Source organism: Nematolebias whitei, chromosome 9 (genome assembly GCF_014905685.2).
Source record: "Nematolebias whitei isolate Nwh7 chromosome 9, NemWhi1, whole genome shotgun sequence".
Taxonomy (NCBI): Eukaryota; Metazoa; Chordata; class Actinopteri; order Cyprinodontiformes; family Rivulidae; genus Nematolebias; species Nematolebias whitei.
The window spans coordinates 29,525,095-29,549,499 of NC_056506.1; the positions used below are offsets into that span (position 1 = coordinate 29,525,095).

General features: G+C 39.9%; 1 protein-coding gene across 1 annotated transcript; it reads right to left on the reverse strand.

The window, feature by feature from the left end:
• Positions 1-204: 204 nt before the first annotated feature.
• On the reverse strand, positions 205-23,458 carry LOC119415056 (phosphatase and actin regulator 1; the record flags this gene model as incomplete). Its single annotated transcript, XM_037682190.1, is given in 11 exon segments — positions 205-347; positions 2,536-2,597; positions 3,583-3,638; positions 7,430-7,586; positions 9,228-9,424; positions 10,357-10,696; positions 11,042-11,245; positions 11,860-11,940; positions 20,663-20,827; positions 23,054-23,333; positions 23,435-23,458. Coding segments are annotated over 10 exon segments (1,550 nt in total), but the record flags the coding sequence as incomplete, so codon positions are not given.
• Between the last annotated feature and the right edge of the window lie 947 nt (positions 23,459-24,405).

Genomic DNA, 24,405 nt, shown 5'->3' on the forward strand with positions numbered 1-24,405 from the left:
AAAACAGCTGATGTGGACCCAGACCCTAAAAGACATGAGGAACATTGCCTCCTACTGAACCGCTGCTCTCCTGCGTCATCACTTGTGACATTTGGAGGAAAAAGAGCCCAACGGTGTTTAAAAACTTTACAGAACGTACAAGAAAGTATCCTGGGAATATTAAAAAATGACCTCAGTTTAATTTAATTTGCTAAAGTAATACTGGCCTTGTCAGCAGCTGTGAGCCGAGTCCAGGGCTTATCTGCGCGCCGGTCATAGTCCTGAGCGTCTGACACCTCCACGTAGTCACAGAATCTGATGAGAATTTTGGCCTGTCTCAGCTCTTCTACAGTCGGCCTCTGGCTCAGCTGGAACAGGAAGACACAAACACAGTACCGTTAAATGTATAATTACAAATGGAAAAAAGTAGCTACAGTTCTTGAGCTTGTTCATTTATTCAAGTAAGCAAAAAGAAGATATGGATACCAGTTCACGTTGTATAAGAATGTCAAGAAAACAGCCTCGCATCTCAGTTTCTGTACAACTTCTTTAAGTGTACGAGGTTATAGTCGGGGACAATTAGACATGAGCACACACACATCTCTGAAGCCACTTTTTGCACAGCTGATTGGAAGATGTCACAACATGCAGAAGCACTGATTACAGATCTGAAAATCCCTCGTGATCCTAATGAGACGACGCAAAGCTCCATTTTATAATCAATGAACAACGCTCAAAAATGTAAACATGTATTTATTGTACGCAGTGCTTCATCAAAAATCAGCTAGCAGTGATTAAAATGTTCTATAGTATTATGATTTTTAAAGGCAATCAACAGCTCTTACAGGGAGAGCTGTTGTTTCTATGTTTTAAAAGCTGAAGTGGAATCAGTCAAACATCCTGTTCAAGATACCCTATACAATGGTACTTATTGCAATGTCATGAAAACCTGCCAAAAAATATTAACATACAAAATCTGCACATTTTTTCTCTCATCCTATTCTTAGTGTGTCCTTAAAAAAATGTAAGCAAACTTTGTGAATGGTTCCTACAACCACATGTGTTTGTTTACTAAACTGACTGAAAATAGGTCAACCAAGTCTATGTCCAAGGAAGAGCCATTTGGAATGAACATTTTATTGTTTCTATTGAATAATCTCAATGGCAGACATGGCTTAAAAGCATCCAGGCTCCCAATCCTGCTTAGGACAAGTCCAAAATTGGATAAATGACATGACAACAGTCTAAGCCATAGATAATGTATTAATAAAGACAAAAATACCAAGATTTAAACTCTGGGCTGACTCATGTTTCACCTAATCTAGTAGTAAAATTATAAAAATACATCATAAACTGGAGCTGAATTAAGATTTGAGTAACAAATTGTAGCACGGTGGCTCAGTTGGTAGAGCTGTTGCCTCTCAGTGAGAAGGTCACTGAATTGAATCCAGGCCGGTGGCCTTTCTGGGTGGACTTGTCAAGTTCTCTCCGTGCATGCGTGGGTTTTCTCCAGGTACTCCGATTTCCTCCCACAGAACAAAAACATGCCTGTTAGGCTGATTGGTAACTCTAAATTGTCCCTAGGTGTGAGTGAGAGAGTGAGTGGTTGTTTGTCTTGTTTGTCTCTATGTGTCCCTGTGATGGACTTGCGACCCGTCCAGGGTGTACCCCGCCCCTCGCACAGTGATTGCTGGACATGGGCACCGGCGACCCCCATGAACTGAAATGGATGAAGCGGGTAAAGTTAATGGATGGATGAACAAAAACGTGCATGTTAGACTGATTGGCAATTCTAAATTGTCCCTAGATGAGTGAATGGTTTGTCTCTGTGCCCCTGTGATAGAATGGAGACCTGTCCAGGGTGTCCCCACCTCTCACACAGTGACTGCTGGATATGGGCACCAGTGACCCCCATGAACTGAAACGGAAGAAGCAGGTAAAGATAATGGATGGATGGATGGAGTTACAAATGTTCTGAGCCAATTCCCAGAGATTCCACACTTGTCCACTGCCAGCAAAGGTGTCAAACTTCCAACATGGTTTGTCATTTTCAGCCAAGTGCTTTGTTTACATCGAATGTGGAAAACTACTAGAGTAAACATTTTAAAACTGTAACATTTAAAATAGCTCAGGAGATATAGATTTACAGTATTGGTATTCTGTCTGTATGGTTTGTCATCTACAAATGTCAGTAGTCCAAGTAGCCGTAAGATTTATTTATTTTTTACTCCCATGTGTGGTTTTGTTTGCTGGTGAGCAGAAAGTGTTGCTCTTTAGATGACAGTGGTGTCAGGAACATGCTCGACACCTCCCCATGAGGTGGAAAGATTTGGCAGCCGACATGCTAAAGAAACAAGGACAACAAGGACATCAGTGCCTCCTGTGGGGGAAACCTGAGAAGAACAAAGCCAGTCCTGTAACAGACTGGTTTTAACTCTCCGCTACGAATGAGTCACTGTCACGGTGTTTGTTTATCCTGGCCTGAAATTTAGCCCCTTTCCAGACGCTCAGAGGGCAAAGCGTGGGTTTGCACTTTTGGAGTTATTTTGGACTCACCTTTCGCGACAGCCTTCGTTTTATTTCCCTCTTCTCCTCCAGTTCTTCCTGCTCATTGCGAGCTTAAAAGAAGAAAGAACAAGATGATTAAAAGCATATTGTGAAACCAGGCACGAGAAAAGAAAAAAAAAATCCTGGAATATTTAGAAACCGTTGAAGGTGTTCAACTTATATTTGCATAATATGGCTCATTAGCTCTACACTAAACTGGAGAGCTGTCTTACAGCATTAATAGTTTCTATTATTAGGAGTTTAATGCTATTACTGTTTGTCATGAGGGGAGAATGACTGCTCTGTTTCTTGTAATTTCTCCCTGGCCACCATGCAGGTGACTTAGAATCATGTTTGTAATTTAGTTGATTGACCCAAATCAACATATAAAGTATGGGGGAAATTTATAGCTCATTTTATAATGATAAAGTGATTTAAATTACATTACAGGGACAAATACTTCAAACTCTGAAGGACAAGTTAAAAAAAGGTCAACAGAAAGCATACTGGGCGTCTTCTTGTGTTTGCAAACGCTTATTCAGTCAAACTGCATCTAAGTTTACTTATACAAACCATATTTTTATATTCTAAATGGCTCCTTACTAAAAGCTCAAGTTGTGTTTGGTTAACTTTGATATTGTATGCACATGAGTGATGGACTTATCACTCATTTGCACTTTCCTCTTGAGCTCTTCCCATCATGCAGGAGCCTCTGGGAAAGCAGGAACTGCTGCTAAGTCAGTCTTTGATGTGAGAGCTGCAGCATCTTGGGCAACAGAGCTGCTTCTCTCTGATATTGCATACGTTTGTGCAAAGAATCAAGTCTCTCTGGACAGGAATACTCCAGGAGCCCTACTGCCTCTCTGTTTTCACAGGACCAAGGAGGAACAAAGAAAAAACAATATGCCACTCACATGACAATGCGTCTGAAATCATTGCGCTGCATGACAAAAAGCATGCACTGCTAGTCCCATTTCTTTTTTATTATAATAATATTTTAGATTTGGCTTTTACAGCTTCAATAAAGTGTTAAATTCACAAGTTGAAGGCACTTACGCTTGAGGATGTTCCTTTGTTCTAGTTCCTCGGCTGTGGGTCGTTGACTCAAGCGTCTGATGAGAAACATACATCTACTGTCAGCAACTGATTAAAAGGCAAGAGGTCGGCAATGCAGCATTAAAATGTATAACATCAAATTTAAATAACTATATATATATGAAATGCATTTTTGGAAAGATATTACTAATGCATTGCAAAAAAAATTAAATCAAGCTGCTGAGATGAACATTTGAGTTACTGGCATGTACAGTAGCAGGAAGTGGTGACAAACTGGGAACACCTGCATGTGAACAGAACATTGCTACAGTGGCTAACGGCACAAAGTATTGATCTGATTTTATTTAGATTGAGACACTATCAGAAAACGATAGAGTCAGAGTTCAAATAATATTGTTTCATTAAACAAAGACCAGAGTTCCCTTTTTAATTGAAGCTTCCTGGTTCACCTCGACTTCAAGTTCAAAAGAAAATTAGCCAGTTATGTGACAAAACGAGTAGATTAATGTGTATTATCCCAAATATCTTAAAAATGAAGAGGTTTTCTCACTTTTTATTGTGGGATATACATTTCACAGGCTCTTTAAATTTGTGAATCTCTCACATTACCATTGCCATGTAATCACCATCTGGTGAAGAGAAACTGTAAAAAAAAAAAAATCTCAGGAAAATCTAAAAAGCTCAAGGAACGTGTGATTCAGAGTAAGTTATTATTCATTATAGTTTAGCAAGTTCAGCAATGTTCACATTAAATGTGTGAGCATAAAACTGATTCTGTATTTTGTTGGCTTCTTGGATAAATTTTAAACTGTGGATTTTGTCATTTTCCTGCATTTTCATTGACTTTGGCATGATAGAGCAGAAAAAATTATTATATTCGGAGAACTGCAGTTTTGGAAAGAAAAGCACCTTGAGCCATCAGACTAGTTTAATCTCAGCAAGTATCCACAAAATGTCAGATAATAAAGTTTTGATAACTGAGCATCAACGCTCGTATCAAAGATTTTCAGGGCTGCAACAGAAGAGCACTTCTGTCTGCCAAGATCAGACAGATGAGGCTGCAGCGAGCACAGGCTCCTCTAAAACAGACTGCTAAACTCAAATTATGTAGCCTAGCTTTAATCTGATCACAGTAATTTTCTGCTTAGGGTGCTCAAATTAAACATGTGATGTCCATAGCATATATCTACCAGCCCAACTTGTCCTTTTGCCAACTTCCAAGACTATCACTGCCGACAAAACGGTGCAAGGAATGTTTTTTTGGTAGATAATGCTTTAAGCTATTTGCATATTTTTGCTGTACATTTGCATTTTTGCATGGACAGACATAAATTTACAAATTGTCTTAGGGCTATTTCCAGTAAAATGAGGATCTTGTAAACCTCTTTCATTAAAAATGAAAAATAAAACATCTCATGAGTGACTCGATGTAACAAATAAATAGTAATGCACCATTTTATAATGCAAACTTGTTTATTTATGATTGGTAATCATTAGATCAGAATCCAACAAAAAGTTTTAATGAAAGCATGGACTTTAAACAAAGTATGTGGAAATGTTGATAATTGACATATTAGTCTTTTAATTAAAATTAGTATGCGTTTTATAGATACTTGGTAATGCATTTCAGGAAAAGCTCATTTTATTTTTCCTCCCATACAAATTCTTTAGCATGAGCTTTCCTGGTTTGACAGAAAGCCCCAAGAAATTTACTCTGTTACTCGTTTTGTTCACAAGGCATGAGCTCATCCATCAGACATGGGGTTTGGAGTAAAACAATCTGATGTAGTTCTGACATCCCAAACTCAATTATATATACATAACCTCAATTCATTTTTTTTAATGTATGCATTTGCATGGAATATGTTTTAAAAAAATATATTATTATTATTACTCATGACAGCTTGACAGATGCACTTCTAAAAAGCATCAATCAGCTGTAATCATTAATCATGAACTGAATCGATGACCCCATTATTATTCAGCATTGCAATGCAGTAAAGTGTACAAAGGTCAGACATGACTCTCGTGTGATGCTGCACAAATCTGATTGTGACACTCAAAAGGCTACCTGAAAGGTTTCACCACTAATCTAATATACCGGTTAAGGCAAACAAAGATGTGGAACAGGACAGCAAGATCTTATGCAACAGCTAACATTGTACACAAACAATATGATTTCTAGAGTATTATAAGCAATTAAGATACGCAAGCACGCACGCACACGCGTATATAAATATATATATATATATATATATATATATAAATATACACATAGAGAAGTGTCATAGAGAAGTGTCTTGTTTGCATAGTCTCACTCAACTCTACCCTCACAAGAAAAATATTCCCACTTGTTTCCAGTTTTTCTTCACAAAATTCTGCCTCTACTCTGAGATTCACTGTTCTGCATGCAAATGTTTAACTCACAGGTTGGAGCCCATTTTTCCTCGCTACTGGTTCACCAATGTGTGCACAAAACCACTCTCCCTGCTCGTACTTCTATTAAAAAATAAAATAAATCAAATACATCTCTGGCTTATAGCATGCTGCTGTGACTGCACCCTTATTGAACATAATTTCACAGCATATCCATCCAAGCAAATATTTGTTAAACTGATGAATTAATTGAAGAAAAGTGGCTCATGACGACGGCAAAGCATCAGCTGCCACTTCTCTTCTGACTGGCTTTAGCAAAACTTTGCTTTCAACCTGCTAGAGATCTAACCTGATTGGCTGAAAGTCATCAAAACTCGACACTGCGACAGATCAAAAATATATTTTCCCCTCATGTAAATGATTGAAGAGTTTCCAGCTGCAGCTCAGGAGGGATTTTTATTTTGAAAGGTTCTTGTTTAAATTTACTTTCTGTAAGGTTAAGAGCTAAAGCCCTTTCCTTTAGTTTTCTCTGTGGGTAAGGACAACAGGAGTGAGCTGAGGTCAGCATGTCCCAGAGCATTATAATCCTAATTTGTTTTGGTTAACTGCTTTACAGAACACAATGCCGCTGGTAAAACCAAATAAAAAATGGATTGCATGCATTAAATGACACTTTGCGAAGGACACTGTGGCAGAGCTTTTTGGAAAGGTGACAACAGACCTTCTGGGAACATGTTCTGTGTTCCAGTCACAGTGGGGAACATTAGGTTGTGAGCCAATGTGAGTGTGGTTTCTTTTTTATTATACTCGTTCCTTTCAACCACATCTCACATCGTACTGTCCAACACGGGCTTTCATTTCCATAAAATATCAAGGCAAAGTGAAGAGCTTACAGGGATGTGCTGACGGGGGCCAAAAACGGGAAAAATCCAACAAGCGGCAACAATTTTGTTTGATCCGTTCAGCTATTATAATACTCATTTATGACTTCAACCAACATGTGAACACAAATTAGGCCTGGACTGCGCACAGCATACTGCAAGTGTGGTTTGTGAATGTAAAACTGCTGGTATGAAAACGCTGCTGGAAGCATCGGGCGGAGAAAAGCTTGGCACATGCAGTACTGTGGTGATTCAGTGAGCGAGGGAGGAAGGAAGAAGCGGGAGCGAGATAGTGAGAGCACGCTAGAGAAGAGACAAGAGAAGGAAGGAAGGGAGGGCGGGCGCATCACTGAAATTAGGTCAGCTCCATTTTCACAGACTCTTTAACGAGATAAAGCATTTGCGCTTATTGGAGGCTCAAAAGGAAACAGAAAAAGAAAGGATAAAGAAGAAATTTAATAAAGAAACATGGAGTGAGTTGTAGATTTATGAGCCCAACATGAAGCAAGATGCTCGCTTCACTTTCCCCCTCAACTGCTGATGCCGCTGTAACTGAATGGGAATGTATTCAGGTTGCGCACAGGTCCCACCTCGTGAGTTTGGTGCCTATTTGCTGTCTTGACTCCAGCCTCTCCTCATCCGTCTGCATGGGCAGGATGTTCTTCTCCTCCAGCTCTCGTTTGGATGGACGGTTACTCAGCTTGATGGCCAGGGAGTCTTTTCGTAGCACCTTCTTAGCCAAGGTACCTAAAATAAAAACCTTGTGATCAAAACATCTGAGGGGCTTTAAAAAGCATCACAAGGCTTACATGTTTCGTTTGATTAAAGGAACATCTTCGGTGTGGACTTTGCATGCGTTTCACGTGAACACAATACTTTGTGACAGGAAATAACGGTGGGACACAAATCTTTGCACAGCCTCCGTAAATTAAATCAAGACAAAACGTTAATAAAAATTAAGGAATGCACATTGCTTGAGATCTAGCATTTTAAATGCATCCATTAGCACTCACAGTATGCGTCAGGGAAGAGTCATCCACAGCCACATCATATTTAGCTCAATTTCTGTCAAACTGACTCAAACATTTGTGCGTTTCTGATGTTAAGCTGTGGTAGCCATCTTGAACTTGGTTGATTCCGAAAGTTAATCCGAAAGTTGTAGATAGACATCCAATAATTAGTTCATGAGTTTTCTCAAAATCTGTCCAGTGATTCATAAGACAGCTTGCTAAAAGACACGTAGCCATACAAACATTTATTGCATAATGCATTGTCAGGCATATCACGCATAATGGTAAATGGACTGTACTTGTATAGCGCCTTTCCATCTTATCAAGACACTACAATTTGCGCCCTCGTTTACCCTACATTTCACTGTATAAGTCATAGTTTTTTGCATAAATTAGCATGCCTACTACTTGTATAGCAAAGTGACATATTTATGTTTTTTTCCACATATTTATAAACCAATTTTTGGCTGAGCTCTGACGATTTCAATCATTCTGACATGAAAAATATTGAACACTACCATTTTCAGCCACTAGATGGCACTTGAGTAATATGGCAAGCCAAGTGTCTCATTAATAGGGAAAAGTGGCTATTAATGAGACACTTTGCTTGCCATTCAAAGCCACCGTCGTCTCACTCCGGAACTCCTGGAGCAAACGTCAAATCAGCTGCATTTCACTGCACCACCCAGACGAAATGCAGCCGATTTGACCATTAAAGTGCATTTATTAAGGAAAAGTTAAACTGAGACACACATTTACTATAATGTCAAACAAAGAAATAAATGCTTTTAGGTGGTCATCTTGTTAAATTTCTAAGAAATGCACAGCGAGTCCTCCCTCTGCGGGATCCCGCAGCTGCGAATCGGCTTTTGAGATGCAGCTGATTTGACCGTCAAAGTGCATTTATTAAAGAAAAAAGTTAGACTGAGACACACCTTTACTATAATTTCAAGCAAACACAATTGTTTTTAAGTGTTAATCTTGTTAAATTCTTGTTAAAGTCCTCCCGTGCAAGCTCCCGCAGCCGCCATTTGGCAGCCAATCGATTTTTGGCACACAGGCCCATGTTTGCGGATTGTCAGCGGTGACGCATAATAGATGCGACTTATACGGTGAAGCAACCATTTTTTTTTTTCGACTTTGTTAGACATATTTGGACTGATGCAACTTATACGGTGGTGCGACGTGTGCAGTGACGAGTACAATACCCATTCATACAGCACTGTACTACATCTATACAAAGAATAATCAGCGCTTTATCACATTCGTACACCGATGGGACACAATTGGGATTCAAAAAACAGATTTTTTTTGTTTGTTTTTAATTATAATTATTTTTGTTTGCTTGTTTGTTTTTTTAGTGCTCACTGACACTCACTTGTAAATAAAGAGTCGTCATCTTCATCGTCGTCGTCATCATCCACGTCATCCTCCTCGTCCTTATACATGCTGGGCAGATCTTCGTAGTCAGACTCGTTGGGCATGTTCTCCTTGTCATCCTCGTAGTCAATAATCACCGAGGGAACTTCTCTTCTTTCAAGGGGAGCACACTGAATGCTACCAAGCAAAGCAGAGCTACAGAAGGGAAAAAAGGAGGAGGAAAAAATGGCTATGATGTCATTAAAATTTACTTTGCTTTTATTTATTTTACAATGCCCTTTTTTAACAGAATAAGCCTAGAAAATCTTTTCAATCCAGGGACCGAAAGTGGTTTAAAACATAAAACAGGATTTGGCTACAATATGTGACGATGGCTTAGAGGGTTTGTCAATGCAGGATCAAAGGAAGCAGAGATGCTTTGTGTAACTCCAGATGAATGAGACAGCCTAAATACAAACTAAACACGTTTAGTGTAGTCCTACGCAATCTCCTGAAACTCTCTGCACAACAAAGAAGTACCAGATTATCGAGCCTGCAGCATTCAAAAGCAGAATAAAAAGAATAAGCTTCATGTTTATGAGATATCGCGGGTTCACAGGTAATATTCTTGATAGATTTTTAACAGTTTGGTTGGAGCTTTATATGATGAGCCACTGTTATGCAACCAGTCTAAGCTTTCAGACTAATTGTGAGCTCTGACAGGAGCATTACCTCCTTATCCCTGCCCAAATGGCTCTGGTTGAAAAAGTGATCCTAATGCAAGTGGTTACATAATGTCCAATCTACTCCCGTGTCCTTTTTCTCCAAACATGAAGAAAACTCAGCTCTTGTCAAGAGCAGCTGGTCATGTTATGTCAGGCCAACTGCTGGAGGGACGCCTACTCCATGCCCACGCATACACACATGGACTCGAACAAAATTAGGCCATGCTGCCCTGTGAGGCAGTGTGCCGATTTAGACCTGTGCAGCAGCGCAACGGAACTGGCAGGATGCGACCTCGATAATAAGCACAAAATACTTTGAAAGTCACTTGCATTACTGAACGCCGGCTGAAGCCTCAAGACTTTTCTGAAGCAATTCACTCAATTATTTGTCATTTTTAAACATTTTGTAAACCTGTCGCTGACCTTTCAAACCTCTGCATGGAGAGCGCCAGGGTTTTATGGAGCTCCTCTATGATGCGGCTGGGGGCGTGCAGGCTGCCGTACTGAAGCTGGAGCGGGTGACCATGGGTCTGGTGAAACCCGGACAGCCCGCTGATCTGGGAGGGCAGCAGCGTGCTGTGGTGAGGCGGCATGCCCTGGGGAGGGCCGCACTTCGGTGGATGTGTGTTGAGGGGGTTCGGGGACGACAATGGGGAGGAGTCCAGCCCCCCTGGAGGCACACAAATCATCACTTTCTTGGGAGGCAGGGGTGGAGAGTGCTTTCCTCCGGGCATGCAGGGCAACTTCACAGGATGGCAAGAATCTTGAAGGGGGGGGAAAAAAAGGAGGAAAATGAATAATTTCCATCTACTGTACCCTGCCAATGCAAACAGAGTCCATCATTGATCCAGTGTGGCTCAGACGTCAATGTGAAGTGGGGAAAATTAGGCCAGGGCCTGTTCCCGAAGCTGACAGATTGATAATGACAGAGGCCAGCTGAGCTAACCACAGAGGGGGTTAATAAGTCTAATCCTTTGAGCACGTGTGGCAATGCAGGTACAGTGCTAGTAGTAAACAGTCACAGCTTGTGAACTGTGTATGACAAACAGATAATGAGACAGTATACAGTTGATCTTAAAAAAATTAAATGGAAAATAAATAATCTTGCCTGTGCTGTGGTTTGGGATTCTAGAGAAAGGTTTTGGAGGCAGAGCAGGTGGTTGTTTGTGATAAAGCGGCGGCTTGGCCGGAGCATCCTGATGGTCACTCGGATAAGTGATGGATTTCTTAGTGGGCAAGACCATAGACGTCTTAACAGGGGGCTCCTGAGTGCAGACGCTGCCGTCCATTGAGGATCGAAACTCAACAGATGCTAATGCAGAGGGGGGGAAACAAACAGACCTCAGAAATACATGACTACACAAGGATACACATTTGTTTTATAAGTTCACACAAAGCGTTTAGTGATTTTGAAAAGTTTAGGACTATTAACCCCCCACCCCACCGGCAACACACAGCAGATTGTAAAACCTGCTTCAAACGTGCCTTTGAGCCTGGTTCTTCAAGGGTCTGGTTGTAAACAAGTCTGAGTTTCACTCTCCAAGATTGAGAAAAAATCAAATCCAGCATCTACTGTAGTAAATTAACTTATAACACTATAAATATAGATTTTTTTAAAAGATAGCATGTTTTCTTATCTTGTCTTTCCACATTTTGGCAAGTGCCAGCTTCCCTTTAATTTTGACACCCTGAGGCAAAAAAAAAAAAAAGTTCTTAAATATACACTTATAAAATGTCCCTACGAAAGATCATCTCCAACTGTACTGTGTCAAATCTTCAAAAATGAATTTCAGAGACTATCGATATAAGGGAAGATAACTAATTAAGACCTTGAAATTTTATGCACTACATCCATTTCTATTTAAAGCTGGGATAGCTTCCAGCTTTGTTAAATTAAACCATGACTATGGAGAGAGATCAGCTCACCTTTTTCAAAGATCTCCTTCAGCACCCCTCTCTTGATGAGCTCATCTCTGCTTTGCCGCAGTGACATCTTTCTCTCCAAAGCTGGGGGTTTAAAAATAAAATAAAGGAACTTGTTTTAGGTAAAAATCACTCAATCAATAAAGCATCACTCAGTAATGTTTTAACCTCTGTCATTTCATTCTCTAAGTTGAGATTTACTGAGGTGTTATTGGTTTAATACTATTAGAACCCCCTGCTTTTTACACAACTAGCAGCAGATTTGTGTTTACGAACATACAAATGCAAAAATGTTTTACAGGTAAAATATTACACTGGGAGATATTTTCTGAATACTTAATAATAAATGGCGTTGTTATTGTTATCGCTGTTATCGTTGTTATTGTTATTGTTATTGTTATTGATAGTTAGTGTTATCGTTGTTATTTTTGTCTAGGTTATTGTCGTCATCATTATTATCATTATCATTACTACTACTTTCAGTATTGCATCCACATGGAAACAGCCCTTTGACGTACTGTTGTAGTAATGTCACCATTACATTTTCTTTAAAAAAGCTTATGACAATGATGTCATAGCCTCTACTCCAACAACAATCAAAGACTTCTTCTTCTTGGGTTTAATTTTGCACCAAGCATGCAATATTTGTGCTCATGCTCCATGGTTTTGTTTCTGGGTTTTTGTATTTATTTAGTATTTTTTGCAACAGTATTACAGCGCCACATACAATCCTGTCATAGTTAGTTACTACAGTATTACAGTATTTTCGGTTGTTTTCTGTGTTTCCATGTGGATGAATTTGTAAATAAAATAAAACTTTATTGTAGGCGTAGAAATCTGTCACTTTGATGCCTTTTTTTATAAAAACACGTTTAAAGCTAAAAGCTAAAAACAAAACATAATATGTAGCATAAATACAACCACATTAATGTCTTCAAATTGGCTTGTGAATAAGTGAATCATTCAACCGTTGAATCGGGTGAATGACACCTGATTCAATGGTTGAATTAACTCTTTCATGTTCTAAAGAAGCTTCTTTATCACGCATTGATTCAAATCTAGCGTGTTGGAGCAGAGAAATGTCTAAATCATGCAGGATAGTGGCCTTCAAAGATCAGGATTGGACACCCTGTTTTAGAGCCTCATTAGAATTTAAGTGACAGGTAACTTGTTTTTTCAGAGCTAAAACTGACCACAATTGGACAAAAGTGGCAAGTACCTGAAACCTGACAAGAATATCTGCATTTGAGGTTTATTTGTAAAGACTTAATAAAGATGGGGAAACAGAGCAAAAATGCAATATTAAATAAGATCTTTAAAAGAAACACAAGAGTATTAGATGAGCTGAAAGATGCTAGAGCAGCTCATAGTAACTGGTTGCCATAGTAACACAATATGCTTTTACAGAGCTTTTAAAGAGGCTGGCAGACTGAAAAATAGATCTGACCTGACCAGCAGTGCAATGAAATGATGGTATATGTATCGCAGCATCAATACGGTTTCTGCAGACTGAAGCCGAGCTGACCAGCTCAACTAAAATTTGTACACATTTTAGTCAGAAAACACATCATCACACAGGGTTTGTGAAGATGCACATCGTTTTGTTAAAACCCTAACAATATTTGCAGTTTCTCATCACACACAGGCCATCAATAATCCATAAAAATGTTTCAAAAATAAATTAAAAAGCTGTGCTCTCTATTCTTCTGCATTACAGCGTCATTTCCTCTTATTCATTTCAAATAACAGTTTTAATACAGTTAACATTTTTTAAGATATTCAATTAAAATATTAGTGCATTAAATCCCAGCAAGTAGAAGGGCTGTACAAAATTGACATTAGAACCTGGGTTTCTTTAAAAGGATGTTGCAGCCTGCAAATCTTCAGGAGAAATGCAATGATGGGGAAAAAGATTGGGTTCTGCAGAAAAATAAATAAATAAAGAACCTTTTCTAACTGTCATTGGTCACTCTAAGATCTTTAGTTTGTAGCAATATCCACGTCAAAAATGTTACATATGTTTGATTTCACTCAGAGTTTAGATATTGACTGATACTTTATATACAATAATAGCTTTATTGCACATTTCATTTATTTTAAACTGACAAAAAATGTAAAGAGCCGTTAATAAATCCTACATTTTGCTGCAACAATGAACAGAAGACTCAACTTCAAAACAAAATTTTAAAAATGAGCTCCATTTAGGAAAAGATAAATAGATGCTCCAGCCACAACTCTTTTAGTAAAACGTTAAGCACAAGATCAAATGCCCCACAGCGACTGTTTGTTTCTATTTTTAGGCTTCAAAAAGTTTAGGCACTGGTCCCATCAGCTGCCTGAATGAAAGCAACCAACAATCTCTTGGTTATTTTAAAATCTAAGCGTGCACGCAGGAACCTGCTTGGAAAAGAAACGAGGACGTGTAGCAACATTTGAGCGCAAAAGACTCCCACCAGGCCGCTGCAGCACAGCTTCTGCCATCTGTGCTTCATGATCCAAGAGTCCCAACACTCCCAGCGCTTGCAGAGGGTGATGGAGTCGAGGTTAATTCACCTTCCAAGGAGATTTGGGAGGATCTCGACCAGTTTTGAACTCTGCACTGGAAGTTTTAACGCTAGCAGCGGTGAATCCTAAATCTAAAGCACTCACAGAGAGTGACAGGATCAATCATTTCTATATCGTTACATTCAAGTTCACCACTTCAAGCCCAGGGAGAAAATTTAAGTGAATTGTGAAAATCTAAATATATTGTGCCAAGTGTTGATGCTATTTTGGGACACTTCTTCAGGCAGCCACATCAAAAGAGCCCCGTCACCCGCACCCATGAGGGAAAACTAAATCAACATTAGGTCGTGCACATCAAGGGGATAGTAAACAGAGTTGACCCAGAATCACCAGTTCTATTTTTCTGACAGGCTTGTGTTCGCAACAACTTTATTAAACCGTTTGCTCAAAACACTGCAGGCAGTAAAACCTTACATGAAGCACACCAGTGCAGCTTTTTATTTGATTTATAAAAGTTCTGAATAACTTGGAGAAAAGAAGAAAAAAAAAAGTCTTCATAAAAAAGCCTCAACTCTCTTGTGCCAGTCCTTTGATATGCTGAGGAATGTACATCACGTACTAGAAAGTGCAGCTTTTATCAGTGATTTTTTTTTTTTATGTTTAATGTTGTTAATTTTCTTACATCTAAATTCTTCAGTGAAACTTTTTTTAGTTTGATACCAAACTCCTGCACAAAAACAAGCTTTACTTATTTGACAATCTTTTTCTTTCGACTGCTCCCTTCTTCAGGGGTCCCCACAGCAAACAAACTCACATGAATCACTTGGCGATTGTTTTTACACCGGATGTCCTTCCTGACGCAACCACAGACCACAGAGCTACCACAGCCCTCTGTGTGGAGCAGAGAGCTGCCATCTAGGGCGCCCGGGGATTAAGGGCCTTGCTCAAGGGCCCAGAGTGGGGCAAATGAGGGTGGAGGCAGGCCACATTTTGATGTTGTCTGTCCTGGGGGTTGAACCGGCGACATTCCGATCACAGGACTAACTTCATTAACCTCTGTTCCACCACTCCCCCCAAAATAAGTTTCTTTCAGCTGCTCCCTGCTTCAGGGGTTACCACAGGGAGAGAACTCCCATGAAAGATTTGGAAGTTTGTTTTACGCCGGATGCCCTTCCTGACGCAAACTGGGCTCAAACCTGCAACCTCAGGATTACAAGTCTGCGGCACGGACCACAAAGCCACCGTGGCTTACTTTGACTTTCCTTTTCTGAATTACTGTGATCTGGTTAAAGTATTAACAAAAAAAAAAAAAACTTTTTTTTATGGGAGTGGTGAACCCAGGACAAACATCTATAAGACTGGCAGACGGTGTCATAATGTGCTCAGGGATTATACTGCCATTTTATTCTAAAATAAATAATTATTCAAGGATTAATGACATAACTGCCATGCCATGGGAAGAGCACACTTATGCAATACAATTACCTGAACAGCTTTAATGATAATATTGTTTAATTCAATCCAGTTCAATGATTCCCGACATATTTTGCTAATGGATGGAGACACATACAAAAACTTTTTGTCAGTCAGAGTTTCTTTATCAGTCACACCACATGTGCTACATGTGGTGGAACAAGACAGTGTACACAGGGTCCCAGTTACATCCAACAATAAAAAAGGTAAGAGAAAAACAGTAATAAGATCTAAGATATGAACAAAACATCAACTAAAAATACACTAAGCACTAAAAGCATAAAAACAATACGCCCAACAGCAGCACGAACACGAGTGTGTGAGAGCAGATGATTACAAACGAACACAGTAACATGAAACAGATCAGCAGCAACATGATGTGATTTTTTTCCCCCACAGTGATTATCATGGTTAGAGATTCATGAGTCTAACAGCCTCAGGGTAGAAGCTGTTCCTCAGTCTAGTGGTTCTACACTTAATGCTCCTCAACCTCCTTCCTGAGGGGAGCGGGGCAAAAAGTGTGTGTGCTGGGTGAGTGTGGTCCTTCATGATGCAGGTGGCTCTCTTCCTGCATCTGGAGGTGTAGCCGTCTGTGATGGTGGGGAGACTGACTCCAACAGACTTCTGTGCAGCCTTCACCACTCTCTGCAAAGCTTTTCTTTTTGTGGCGAGGAATAAAGAAGAAATTGGTCAAATTGACAATTGATTGTGTTACTTCAATGTCATTTAAAGCCAGTTTGAAGTTAGATGGCCTAAAAAAGTATCTACAATCCAACACACCAACTTCTAAAATCCCAGACTCATCTTTAATGGCTCATCTTTAATCAAAGACTCATCTTTAAGCGTAATAATGCGACTGTAATATCCAACTCATCCTGTGTCGATTTCACTAGAGTCCTTGTCGATTTTTTTAGGAATTAAATGTAAAAACTGAAGGATATTCCACTGCGAAGTGACCCAGTTTGTCAGAACACATTCTACCAGCCCTGAGGCTGAGTAGCTCAAAGTAAGCCTTTTACAGAGAAAATTTCTGAGACTAAAAAAAAAAAAAAGCATTAAAACTTTCATGGACTTTTATCAATGCGAGCTCAAGTCTTTGCACCTACATGTCAGGAATGTGCTTTTCTTTCGTAAGTATGTGAATTAACATGTATTAAATCTGACATATGCATCAAAAATATTTATAATAAACAAGATAATGACCTTTATATGACTGAAGTTTCAAATGAAGTGTATTAATTGGATTATAGATGCTGAGATAACATCAGAATACCAAATACTAACTTAGATCTCCTGATACACCCCTTTGAAAATTTACAAAGTGCCACAAGACAGCTTGACAAAAAAAAAAAAAAACCTCAACTGTGAGGGCTTCTCTTTACCTCCCCTAAGGTGAGAGTGCAACCCCTCAAAGCTGGAATATATCTGATTAATAGTACACCACATCGGTAATCCTCTATAGTGCTTAACGCCCAATTATCCAGAACATCTGCATACCCAGTGGCTGCTCTGCTCCCCACTGATGCAGCAACCATAATCAGGAGTTTATTTTTTGCAGAAACAAAAAGTGCATTGAAGTCTATGATGAAAGGATCTCAAGTCATGAAAAGTAGACTGAAGTTAGGAGTGCTTTAGGCACGTCAATGTAAAAAACAACACAGTGAATGTTAAGGGAACAAAAAAAAAACAAAACAATGAGGCCAACACAAAACTAAAGCCCAAGCATCTCTTGAAGGAATATACCAGTACATCTCCAGCATTAATGACAGTATTTCAGACTAGGATCGCCATATGCTGAGAAAAGTTAAAAAAAAAATAAAAAGCAGTATGCACAATCGAGCCATATCATGTAATTTTGTATTATCTGTTAGTGCTTGGGATGTGTGTTGTGAAGGACTCTCAGCTACTACCACACCAAATTCTAGCTCCATATCTAAAAAATTCACTGAGGTATACCCATTTTTCTGCAGGTCAATATCAATTGGAAGCATAAACACCTTATTGTATTAAATATTAAAGAGATGCAAAGCCAATATTTATTTTCTGAGAATTTCACTGAAATCTGTCCAGTGGTTCATGAGATATTTTGCTAACAGACACAGAGGGATAACTTGGACAGTTAATGCCAAAACTTTAAGCTAATATGCCGCTTAATGGGTTACGCTTGAACTATTCAATCAAGGACAATGCCAAGTTACTACTACACAACAAAATTTAGCTCATTATCTGCCAAATTAAATGCGTAATTGTCTTATGTATTTTCTAAGATCACTTGGCTGTGGCGTCCATCTTGAATTCCATCAACTCTAAACAGAACAGTTCACCGTATGTGAATCACTGCCGTTTGAACGCACTGCAATGTCACCAGATTCTGCAGAGGCTGCAGCCTCCAACCTACATTTGCAGCTTCAAAAGTTGGGTTCATGCTTCATGCAAGAAATGGATGTGACAGAGCATTGTGCTGCCTAAACCACATGGCATGTGGTTCATGTCTGCCTGAGCGTTTGAGCCTTTACTCAGGAGACCATTTATAACTAAAACCCAACAGAAATTCAACTTTGAGGCGATTGTTAAATGCAGTCGGTTATCAGCTGCTTTTTCAAAAAGATTTATTAAAACAATGAAATAATTGGAGATAGCAGCATTCTGAAAAACAACACAAGTGGACAACAAAAGAGTCATTTCACTCAACTCCACTGTGTATTAACAACCAGAAGGAAAAAAACAACAGCTTTTGTTGCTAAGCTCTTGATTATTGTCCTTCATCACAAAGGGGACATGCTGTTGTCATGAAGGATACAAAACATGTGCCAATGAGGATTCACTGCAACCTCACGATGAAGTAGATTCTCCAATAGAAATAAACTATTGAACAGAACTAAAACTCTGCAATTCAAACACAAACTAAAGCTAAACTTTGGCTGAAAGGTAAACCAACTAAACATTAAGCCGTTCCAAGTCGACTGCTTCTGATAGGTAAAAAAAAAGAACATAGAGACAGGGTCTGCCTTGGAGGGGGAACTGTTAATTTTACATTACTAAACCAGAACATTGTGTCCTGTTCAGACTGGATTTAAAGTTAATTGCTCATCCTCTGCGAAGGCAAGAATTTTGCTTCCAGCGTAGGACATGGAGTCTGACAAACTGCCTCCTCCAGTCCAGACGAGTTCAAGATGTGTCAGACACCAAAAAGAAACAGTCCTTCTTCTGCCCCTGTCAACAGGCTGAAAGTCCAACGAAATTCTAATGACCAAAAAATAACAAACAAAAAAAAGAAAACGATAAACACTGAATATTAAGATCAATTGGTTATTAAACCTATTTGGGCTACAGGATATCAAAAACGGACCAATATTTTAACATAAGGATTGCAATAAACTGCAGAAATAAACGGCAACCAATATTATATTTGGCAACCTATTCCCCTAAATGCACACAGCCAGTTTTAATGATGAGAGGCCAAAATGTTAAAGACTGTAGAGAGTATTGAGAATGTTGGGATGGCAGAAACAGCAAGGATAATGTAATGGAATGTGTTGTGTTGTCATCATTGTAGGTTCCCATACAATGGTGAAATTGGCTCTCTGCATTTAACCCATCCATCCACCCCCAGGTGGAGCAGTGGGCAGCTATTGAAAGAACCCAGGATGCAATTGGGGATAGGGACGAGTGTCCTGCTCAGAAACTCCACGAGATGTGCTATGTCTGGGGCTCGAACCTGGGACTTTTGGGTCCCGAGTCGGCCGCCCTGCCTCTACCCCATCTGGGTTTTACACATCTGTTATCATTAAAATATTCAACAATATCTAAAGTGTATTTTCTTGGTATCACACAGCTGTACCTGTTGCAATGGAGGGACCTGAATTTTCTTCATAACAATCAGTGTTGTGGTTAGTTCAATGGAACAGTTGTCCAGAAAGGCCAAGATTGGAGTCAGAATGTCCACCAAAGTGATAAAAAATGTGCTTATTGTTGAAGACAATGCCCATTTGTGACTGTAACGTTACGTCTCCATCCAATCGCAAGTATCAGTTCAGAGTAGCTGCCAATCTCTTGTTAATCTACTGTTCATCACTTCAAGTCAGCCGTGCTGCAATATGGCAGACATAATAAGGGTAGCCGCTGTGATGCAGCTTGCTAATATGTCTGAGGTGTGGAAGTATTTTAAAATACAAAAAATGAGCAATTTGGCAAGTCACTGAATAGCAGTGATCAGTAGGTTGAAGGCAGCTAATGCCACAGTGCTAATACTAAGCTTTAGAACAATTGCAGGTACTTCCTTTGTCTTCTCCCCACATGTGCACTGCTTCATCTAGAGGTGTTTTAACAGAAACTCTGTCCAATGCCTCATTGTTTTGTTAATGTTTCGAATTCAAAAAGCAAAAAATCCACAAGTATGCCCTACACTGTCAGCACAACACAACTGGCAGAAGGCTGTCCAAGATGAATACAGATTTTGCCATCACCTGGCTTATTGAGAAGAAAAAATTAAATAAAACAACTTGAGGAACAAATGACATCAAGTTTTTATATACCGCAATGTGGAGCTTTTTGAGCATGAAGCACAAAATAGCATTGATTTTAATAACTTTAGTGTACTTGTGGTGTGTAATCTGCAAGTCTGCACTTTGAAAAGTTCATATAAGATTAAGGCCTGGCCGATCCCTACATTATATTACTCAAATTTGTATTGGGGCAAACATCTTGAGTGGGACATCTAGGCCTGAACCATGCAATTATTATTAAGATGACTGTCCAAATAAATCTACCACACATTTTTCATTTTTGCATTCACTCCCAAACAATGAAACAAAAAGCTGTCACATACCAGCAGAGGTCTGCTTGAACTTCTCGCTCTTCTTCTTTCTCCATTTCCAGGGTTTGAGGAGTCGCCCCAGAGTAGCAAATTTACTCCTGTGACGGATGGGTGGTGTGTGGGTGCCAGAAACCAGGGACTCGGAGCGCATGGCTGCCAGCCTCTCTACTTCCTCAGCTGTTAAACAAAACAAACAAAAAAAGGGGGGTTTTATTAAGGTGAGGAAGAAGAGGAGGTGATATTCTCGCAAACTGTTATTAGCAGTGAAAGCAGCACATTTCGGCTCTCCAAAGACCCCAGCAGCATGAATCTGTGCCAAGTGGTGTCCTGAAAATCAGCAGTAAACTGGATGAGACCGAACCAAAAGCATAAACAAACCTGCACGTCAGATCTCTTTATGCAGAATACGCTCGGAGTATAAACAGTACGAGGCTGCTCCGCATCAAGCCGCCGGAGCGTCTTGCCAAAATACACTAAACAGACTGATTAACACCTCATTAAAGAGAAATCTTCCCACTCTTCATGAAATATTCACAAAGCCCAGCCTTTTGACTTTAAAGCACTGTCTGAGATCAAAAGCAACAAAGATTTGTCCCAGTGAAAACTATTACATGAGGGACATGATGCAAAAGGCTACAAATTACACAAGTTACCAAACAAGACACATAATTGATAAACTCTATAAATAATGAAGGAGATGATAACTGAAACCCAATTAAAACAAATGCATTTGAATAATTTTATTAGATGAGCATTTTTTACATTGTATACTCAGTTTCCTTAATTATTTATGTTGCGGATGAATATTCACACAAGACAGGCAACATTTACTGGTTGTAAAATTAAAATCTTCAACTTAAGCAATGTTTTAAGTTTAGAAATAATCTAGATACTTTAACAGAACTACAAAGACCAAAGGGTATTCAGTTTCTGGCAGTTTTAAAATGGCTTTAACTCACCATTTGTTGGTTTTTTTCCCACACAGGGACAGTCAAATCATGATTTGACGAAACTTTCAGAAAGTAGTAACTGGACAAAGCTCTACAAGTGATTAACTTTTGGAGTCAGTCCAATTCAAGGCGATGACAACAAACCACATCTGCAAAAATAAAATTGGCTATAACTCGGTCAGTTCTGCAGATATTGAGCTAAAAATTCATGTGACAGGCTGAAAGTCGTTGCCAACACATGCCACATTTTGTGAAAAGTGCATAAAATAGAAGGTTTGATTGGGATTAAAAAAAAATAAAAATTAACATCCATATCTCAAATCTGTTATCACCACACAGGATCAGATGTCCTTAACGTGTTAAGGCAATCACACACACACACACACACACACACACACACAATCCCCATTCACAATATTTGCAAACACAGATCTCTTAACATGACGGCCTTCTCCCTGAAGGGAATAAAAAACAGCAGATGAGTATTGTGACACTAATAGAGCAGACATTATGCCCCGCAGATCATCACTTGAATGCAATCTTCCCAGCACATAATTCTATAAATAACCCTACACAGTCAGCACTGCACAAATCAAACAGAATCAAATTCCAAAATTAGAGGTCTAGAGGTTATGTAAAGACAGGAAACAACTCTTGGCAGAGTAGCATCATGACTGTCACACTGGGATAATAACGGCAGTCAGTTTTAACAACTTTAATCACTCGAATAATGTCCTGCAATGTGCATACCTCCTTGAATGCTGCATTGCTGTGATATATAAACTTTAGATGCTAAAGGGGGGTTAAAAGTGGTTGCAAATGATCCAAGGGTTCTCAGATGTTTTTTTTTTTAAATTGCTTAGTCAAGAGGTCCATGAATGGAAAATTTAATTTTTCAGTACTCTGAAATAAATCACATGCAGAAAAGCACACTTTAGACCTATGCAATTTCATTTCAGAATATGCACAAAATCCTGGCAGATGAGGAAAGATGTTGCGGAGTAAAATAAGAACCTATTTAGAATGTCCTCACTGGCATGTTTATATCCCATCCTGCTGCTTTCTCCCCGTCAGCTCTAATGCGACTGGTTTTAATTAAAAACACTTGTTTGGATGGCTGAGTGATGATGTAATGACAATGAATTAGAAGTGGCTTTGCACAAACAGACTGCAAAAGATCTGGACTTAACAAGTAGATAAAAAAACAAAAGGTTCCTGGAAGGTCTTTCATTTTAAATTGAAGCAAAGCAACATTTAGCAGCTGCAGAGGGAAGTTCTCATCCAGTTCGACGCAGTTTCAGCAACTGTGCATCATTTTTTATTTTGTGCAAAGCTACAGCTCAAACAAGATGATCTGCTCATGCAGCCCAGAGCCACACATAGAGTCGACCATGCATGCTGCATTAGAAAAAAAAAAAACATAAAAGGGCGCAACCATAGCTCCACAACTCACCGTCCTGAGTGGCGTTCCCGCGGCTGCAGTTGCTGCAGATGTGCTTGATTTCTTTGCCGATCTGACAGTGGATGGTGAAAGGCATGCTGTTGTTGTTGTGCTGCAGGTTCTGGCCTGGGCCCTTCTTGTTGTTACCCAGAGACATGATCCGGACCAGGCTGAACGCCTTCTTCGTCTTGGGCTTCTCCACGGCCACGGGCGCGTTCTCTCTGCAGCCCGTGGAGAGCCAGGCGCCGTGGATGATGGTGGGCGCAGGATCCACCGCCGGGTAGTTCACCGCCTTGAACATGATGGTGGAGGGGACGCGGAAAAACGGAGCGGCGATGTTACCAGAGGGCCACCATTCTCTGCATTTCCAACACCTTTTTTTGTTTGTTTTACCTGAGATCCAAAGATGCGCACTTTGCGGCTGCAGGAGGGTGTGGGGGAAAAAAGGCGCAGCTGACGGATCCAAGGGAGCTAATAATAATAATAAAGATTCTTAGTGGTGGATGGCAGTGCCTGCCTCTCCTTCCTGCGTGGGACTGTGGACTGCAGTCGGTTGTGGCTAATCCACGATTAGCGGAGCCGCGCTCTGATTGGCTGCTCGGTGCGCTCCTCTAATAGGCTGCGTGGACCGAGGAAAAGTTGCGTCTACACGAAAGCCGCACCACAGCGCAGACACCTCTAGGTTTGGTGCGCAGTTTGGGTTTCACAGCTGATCTTCTGGAGCGCGAACACAGGGATTTGGATGTAGCATGTCGTGAAAGCAGCAGTGGCGGTTCTAGCATGAACAGGGCTCTGGGCGGGTCCATGTGGGATGTCACATTTCACTGTACTGATCAATGGATCCCAACCCTGGTCATCGAAGATCGCGTTTTAGTTGTTTCCCCACTCCAACACACCTGATTCCGTGATTTAATTACTTACTCAAGCTAGAAGCCTGTTAATCATCTGTTCACTCAAATCAGGTGAAACAACTAAAACATGCAGGATAGTGTTCCTCGAGGACCAGGCTTGGGAACCACCGCTCTAGATTATATGGTACAAAAGTAAGCAGATAATGTGTTACATTTCTGGACCAACAAGCAGCCATAGTGTGTTTTATATCTGTCACAATTTAAGGAAAGTTCATTAATATATAATATAATACTTAATTATTGCAACAAGCTCCCCAGTTTTTTTTTTTTTCTCTTCATACTCATTTGATCCCTAAAGTTTTAGGGATAATTGCAAATATTAATGGCCTTTTAATGAGTTGTTAATAATGGAAAGGATAAGTAACCCCAGGGCACGTTCAAACACTGCAGTGCAGGGTGACCATGGGCTTGGAGGGGGTGGGCGCTCTTAAAAGAGTTGTTGTGTGTGGAGAA